A 5,586-nucleotide genomic window follows, 5' to 3' on the forward strand; every position below is an offset into this window, starting at 1 on the left:
GGGGGGCGGGGCGGGGGGGGGACAGTCTGTGCCGGGGGCGGGGTCCCTGGCGGGGGCGGGGCGGTGGGGGACAGTCTGTGCCGGGGGCGGGGTCCCTGGCGGGGGCGGGGCGGGGGGGACAGTCTGTGCCGGGGGCGGGGTCCCCGGCGGGGGGCGGGGCGGGGGAAGGCTGTGCGGGGGCGGGGTCCGCGGCGGACCTCTCACTTCCGCCGGACGCGCGGCTGGGGGCGCATGGAGGCTGCGCGGAGGCCGCGGCCTGGGCTACGCCGCCGGAGGCCGTCCTCGGGGGCCGGGTGAGGCCGGAGGCCGGTGGGGAGAGAGGGGTGGGGGTGGGGCGGGCCGGGGGTGGGAGAGGAGGCCCGCGCTCCCCGGCCGCTCTGGGGCCCGGGGCCGCGCACCCACGTGTTTCCCGGAACCCGAGTCGGTTCCGCGCCCGCCCGCCCCCTCGGGGTTGTCCCCCCCCGAACCCCTCTCCTCCGCCGGGGCCCCCGCTGACTGCTCCCCGCACCCCCAGCGGCCGCGGGGGCCCCCTCCCGGGGGACGGCGGCGAGTGCGCGCGGCCGTGGACGGAGCTGCTGCGCGCCGCGAGCGCGGATCTGAGCCCCGACGGAGAGCTGCCGCCGCTGCCCGCCTTCCCCGGCCCGGTGCGTGGCGGGGGCCCCCGGGGCGGCCGGGCGTGGAAGGGGGCGGGGCCCTGGCCGGGGGGGCGCGGGTGACGCGGCCCGACGACCCCGTTCGGCAGGAGCCCGGCGGCGGCCCGGAGCGCAGCGCGCCCCCCGAGGTGTTCACCGTGGGAGCGCGCACCTTTTCCTGGACGCCCTTCCCGCCGGCCCCGAGGGGAGGCGGGGGCCCAGGACGATCCTACTGTGTGCTCCTTGGGGCCCGGGGACGCTCGGGGTCCCCGGCCCGGTCCCCGCAGCGACGCCCCGCGCCGGAGCCCCGCGGGACCCCCGGCGCCCGGGAGCAGCTGTGGGAGAACGCGCCGACCCTGCGGAGCTGCCCCATGTGCCAGGCCGACTTCGCCCCCGGGTGAGTGCGCCCGGACCTCCGTTCCCTCCTCTGACCGCAGCCCCGTGGTTGGCCTGCGGAGCCGGCGGAGCGCAGCCACTGACCCCGTTCGCCAGACGGCGGGGTGTACGGGTGTGCCCGTCCCTCTCTCCCTCGTCCCTTGGAGCCCCGGGGCCAGGCTGCAGTCTCCCCGTTGCCGACTCTGCAGCAGGAGGGCAGGGAGCCCCCACTCTGAGTCTCAGGGACCCTGGTGGTGGCCGCCGTCCCCAGGCTGAGGCCGCCTCCAGGGCCCCTCTGGGGCTTCAGGTCACCCAGCAGTTTCCTGTGTGAAGCGTCCCACCTGAATTCTCATAGGGGATGGGTTTTAAAAACGAGGACTTTGTGTCTGGAGCTGCTGTATTACCTTAAGAACTCATTGTACGTCTTTATACTTTTTTTTTTTATGCATTTATTTTACAGGGAGAGGGAGTACACATGATTGGGGAGGGGGGCAGACGGAGAGGGACCAGACAGGCTCCCTGCTGAGCGTGGAGTCCGATGGGGCTCCATCCCGCGACCCCGAGATCATGATCTGAGCCGAAGTCAAAAGTCAGGCTCTTAACTGACTGGGCAACCCAGCAGTCCCTCTTCATATCTTTTTTTAAGTGAGGGGAGTGGAATCAGTGTTGCTGAGCTGTTAAACCCAGAGTGCCCAGCTCATGGGCCACGTGTCACACAGCTAGGGACGCCGGTGTGGGGGTCGCGGGTGTGGGTGTAGCGAGCGGACGGCAGTTTTCGGTAAGTGGGCCAGCTGCACATGTCCTGTGGCTGGGAGGTGGCATGCAGGTCACAGGCCGCCTCCCTGGTTGTCCTGAAGCGAACACCACCCTGGACAGGGAGGGCGACCCAGCTGGTGGCAAAGCAGACGCCGTCAAAGCCGTGGCTTGGATGAGCGCCCGCCCGACGTGCTCACGCGGGTCTTCAGGTGCTGCTTTTTACCGGAGATGTGACGTCCGGTTGTGGTCGCGTGGCGGCTCCTCCAGCCTGCGCTGCTGTTCTGGAGCGGGCCTCGCGGGCCCGGCGTTGGGGTGAGCCCAGGACTCCCGCGCTTTTGTCCTTGTGCCCACACAGCCCAGGGCTGGGGAGGCGGGAGCGGGCTGGTTTGGGCGAGACGGTGGCTGTCCTGGCCGGGGGACAGCGTGTGGGTGAAGCCCCAGCAGGCGGAGCCGCAGGCCGGGCCTGGAGGACGTGGCTCAGTGGCCCGCGGGAGCCCCAGGATATTTGGAAAACGTTCCCAGACCCAGCGCCTCCCTGCACTGCCCCCTGCTCACACTCGTGTTTTGGGATGGATGTGAATTGCGAGTCCCGCTGGCCCGTTCTGAGAACGCCGAGGACACTCTTTAAAATTAGTGGTCTTCCCGATTCACCGCGGGTCCGCGAAACCCGGGGCCAGAGGAAGCCACTGCAGGCTCTAGAGGGAAATTGGTTTTCTTGGCAGAAGCTCTCAGGGTGCCCCCCTTTCCTCCTCTTCTGGATGGGGCTTGTCCTGGGAATGCTGGCATCTCTGCCCAGCGCAAAAGAAGACTGCCGACGACAGAGACATCGGAGGGAAAAAAGTGCCCGTTTTGAGTTTTGTAAGCAGTTCAGTTAAGGCTTGGCAGAGGGCCTCATTGTCTTCCGAAGTAGGTGTTGGTGCCGTGGGGTCCAGGCTGCGGCGTGTCTGGATCCACTTGTAGCACATTCTTCCGCGTGATTGCATGGGATTGGGTGCTGGGGCCACGCACCCCTCAGGTCCTCGCAGTGACTGGGGAGACTGGGGGGACACGGGTCGTTGCAAACAAAGGTGTGGCCCTTGGTGGGATGGATGCTCGGGACCCTGGGGCAAGGAGACTGCCTGGGCTCCGGGCGGGTCCCACGTAGCAGGTGCGCAGGGTAGCTAAGCTGTCCCACCAGCTTGTGACTTTCCCTAGGAAAGTGTCAGCTTTTAGTGATTCTTGGGACTTTTTTGATATATATTATCCTTTATTTTAAAAAATTTATTTTTAAAATATTCTATTTATTTACTAGAGACAGCAAGAGAGGGAACACAAGCAGGGGGAGTGGGAGAGGGAGAAGCAGGCTCCCCACGGAGCAGGGAGCCTGACTCGGGGCTCAGTCCCAGGACCCCAGGATCGTGACCTGACCCGAAGGTAGATGCTAACTGATGTTTTATTCTGCGACGTGACGAGCGTTTACACAGCGGATGCGCCGGAGTGTGAGGCCCGCGCCCTGGAGAGCTGCATGCTGCTGCGGTCACGGCTTCTGTGGGCTCCCTGATGCCTGCAAGCCACGGGGGCGGTTGGGGACACAGACCCCCGTGGGCCACTTGACGTGGGGTCGGGGAAGCCAGAAGCTGAGTTGTGTCCCATGTGTGCGAGGAGAACCTGGCCTCGTACCGGCGCCGAGCCCCCGCGGGCCGCCGTCCAGTCCCGTCAGGAGAGGCTCTTGGGCCGGTCTCCTGTCCTGCAGCCGGGCCGGCGGTCCGCACACCGGGCTTCCTTGCGACGGTGAGGAGGGCCTGTCTCGGGGCAAGCTGTGGTGGGAACAGGCTGCCAAGACCAAGTTCTCCTAGTAGGGGGAGGGCTGGAGGGTCCCAGAGGGCACACCCCTCCCCACCGAGGGATGCTGCCTGGAAACTGCAGACGGGATGACCTGTTCACCCCTTAGACTCTTGTGGCAGCCTTGAGGGGGCGCGCAGCGGCCCAGCCCTAGAGTCTGAAAGGGCAGCTAGTGGCCACCGGAAGGGGCACAGGCGCCCAGAGCAGCAGGGGAAGGGGCGGTGGCGTGGCCCACGCTGTCTGCAGTGATGCTCCAGGGACAGGCCTTTCCGCTCTGGCCAGTGAACGTGGCCAGCGGACTAGGATGGCTCTAGACGGGCAGAGGAAAGGTCCTGTCTGCGGGCAGGGAGACGCCGTCTGGGCAGACCACCTGCGAGGTCCTGGCGCAGAGGCGTCTCAGAGGGTCCCGTGGGACCCACAGCGACAGAGGGGGTGTCTGCTCTGCCAGCTGCAGAGACCTGGGAAGAGCCGCGGGGGCAGGACTGGTGTTCGCTCCGTAGGGTGCAGGTGGGGCCCCGGCCACCATGACACGTGCCCGGTCTGGGGCAGAGGCTGTGGGGGACGTTTAAGTCCCAGTGCGAGGTGGGTCGTCATCCACGCTGCCGAACCCAGGGAGGTACAGGGAGGCTGGGCCCGTCGGGAGCATCGGGGTAGCAGGAGGCCGAGGGGCTGAGGGCAGGCCAGCTGCTGGGTGGACACAAGGAGCATTGCTGGTCACCGCCGGTGGGCTCGGCCTCCCTGTGGAGGGCGTCTCCCAGCAGTCCTGCTGAGCTCCCCAGCTCTGCTACTCGGGGGCACGGGCAGAAGCTGCCCATCCCCGGTTCTCAAGCACACGGGAGACAGTCTTGCCTGGCCCGCCCTCCTTGATGGGGTCACATGAGACCAGGGATGGAAAGTGCTCTGTGCCACGAATCTAGACCCTGCCCCACACCCCACTGGACACCGAGAGGCCTCAGTGCCCCCAGAGTTGTAGGATGGCAGCCCAGGTTCACTGAACCCCATCCCTAAGGGGGCTTGGTCTCCCCACGTCAAGAAAACACAATCTCAGACCTGAGCTGCATGGCCCCCTCCCCCCCACTTGTCCCTGCCTCTTGGGATGGACCCTGGTTGTGTTCCTGGGGCCTCAGTCTTTGTGCTTTTCCTTTTTGGGGTGCCAAGTGGGGTGGTTTTTGCAGGTGAGGACGTGACCCTCTTACAGAGCCCCAGCCGTGGGCAGGCTGGGGACCGAGAAAGGGCCACCCTCGACTGTGAGGCCTGGCCAGGGAGCCACCAGGTGGGCTTTCGGGCTCCAGGACAAGCAGCTTGCTGGGAGCCGTGAGGCTGTCAAGCCGACTGGGCTCCCGAAGGCCCCAGGAGGCCCAAGCAGACACAGGGCACCCCTGCCCCTCAGCCTCAGACGTGGGCACCTGGGTGAGCCTTGAGAACGTGTCCCCTGATGGGGACATTTGGCCTGTTCCGGTTCGTGTGGCTGCCCCCGGACCTCCCCCCTCCCCCGTTTCTGACTGGCCATGGAGACTGTCATGGGGTTCTCTCCGGCTGACCTTTGGTGTGGTGGTTACCCCAGGGGAGGGCAGGAGCCTGTGGCGGGTGCCCTGGTGAGGTGGCACGTGGTCAGCCGTTCCCTGCGTGTGGATGACTGTCTCCTCCCTCTCGCAGTCTGGACGTCGATGGCCACCTTGCTCAGTGCCTGGCGGAAAGTGCGGAAGACGTGGTGTGGTGAGCCGACGTTCCCGCCAGCCCAGCCGGTGCAGAGGCCCAGGCCCTCCGCCGGAACCATGTCCTCCACCTTGAAAGCCACGTATTTAAAGTGTGGACTCGGGGCGCCTGGGTGGCTCAGGGGGTTGAGCCTCTGCCTTCGGCTCAGGTCATGATCCTGGGGTCCTGGGATCGAGCCCCGCATCGGGCTCTCTGCTCAGCGGGGAGCCTGCCTCCCACCCCCATCTCTGCCTGCCTCTCTGCCTACTTGTGACCTTTGTCTGTCCAATAAATAAATAAAATCTTT

At 66.5% G+C, this 5,586-nt stretch overlaps 1 protein-coding gene across 1 annotated transcript; it reads left to right on the plus strand.

The window, feature by feature from the left end:
• The first annotated feature begins 212 nt into the window (after positions 1-212).
• FAAP20 (FA core complex associated protein 20) lies at positions 213-5,586 on the plus strand. Its single transcript, XM_080800751.1, has 4 exons — positions 213-293; positions 515-644; positions 743-1,029; positions 5,241-5,586. Exons 1-4 carry the CDS (start codon positions 232-234, stop codon positions 5,302-5,304), a joined length of 543 nt encoding a protein of 180 aa, XP_080656877.1. The 5' UTR covers positions 213-231; the 3' UTR covers positions 5,305-5,586.

Source organism: Martes martes, assembly GCF_963455335.1.
Source record: "Martes martes genome assembly, chromosome: 4".
Taxonomy (NCBI): domain Eukaryota; kingdom Metazoa; phylum Chordata; class Mammalia; order Carnivora; family Mustelidae; genus Martes; species Martes martes.

Coding starts and splice junctions, on each gene's coding strand:
- FAAP20 (XM_080800751.1), top strand. CDS start 232: ATGGAGGCTGCGCGGAGGCCGCGGCCTGGGCTACGCCGCCGGAGGCCG. Junction 294..514: donor AGGCCGTCCTCGGGGGCCGG/GTGAGGCCGGAG, acceptor CCGCACCCCCAG/CGGCCGCGGGGGCCCCCTCC. Junction 645..742: donor TGCCCGCCTTCCCCGGCCCG/GTGCGTGGCGGG, acceptor CCCGTTCGGCAG/GAGCCCGGCGGCGGCCCGGA.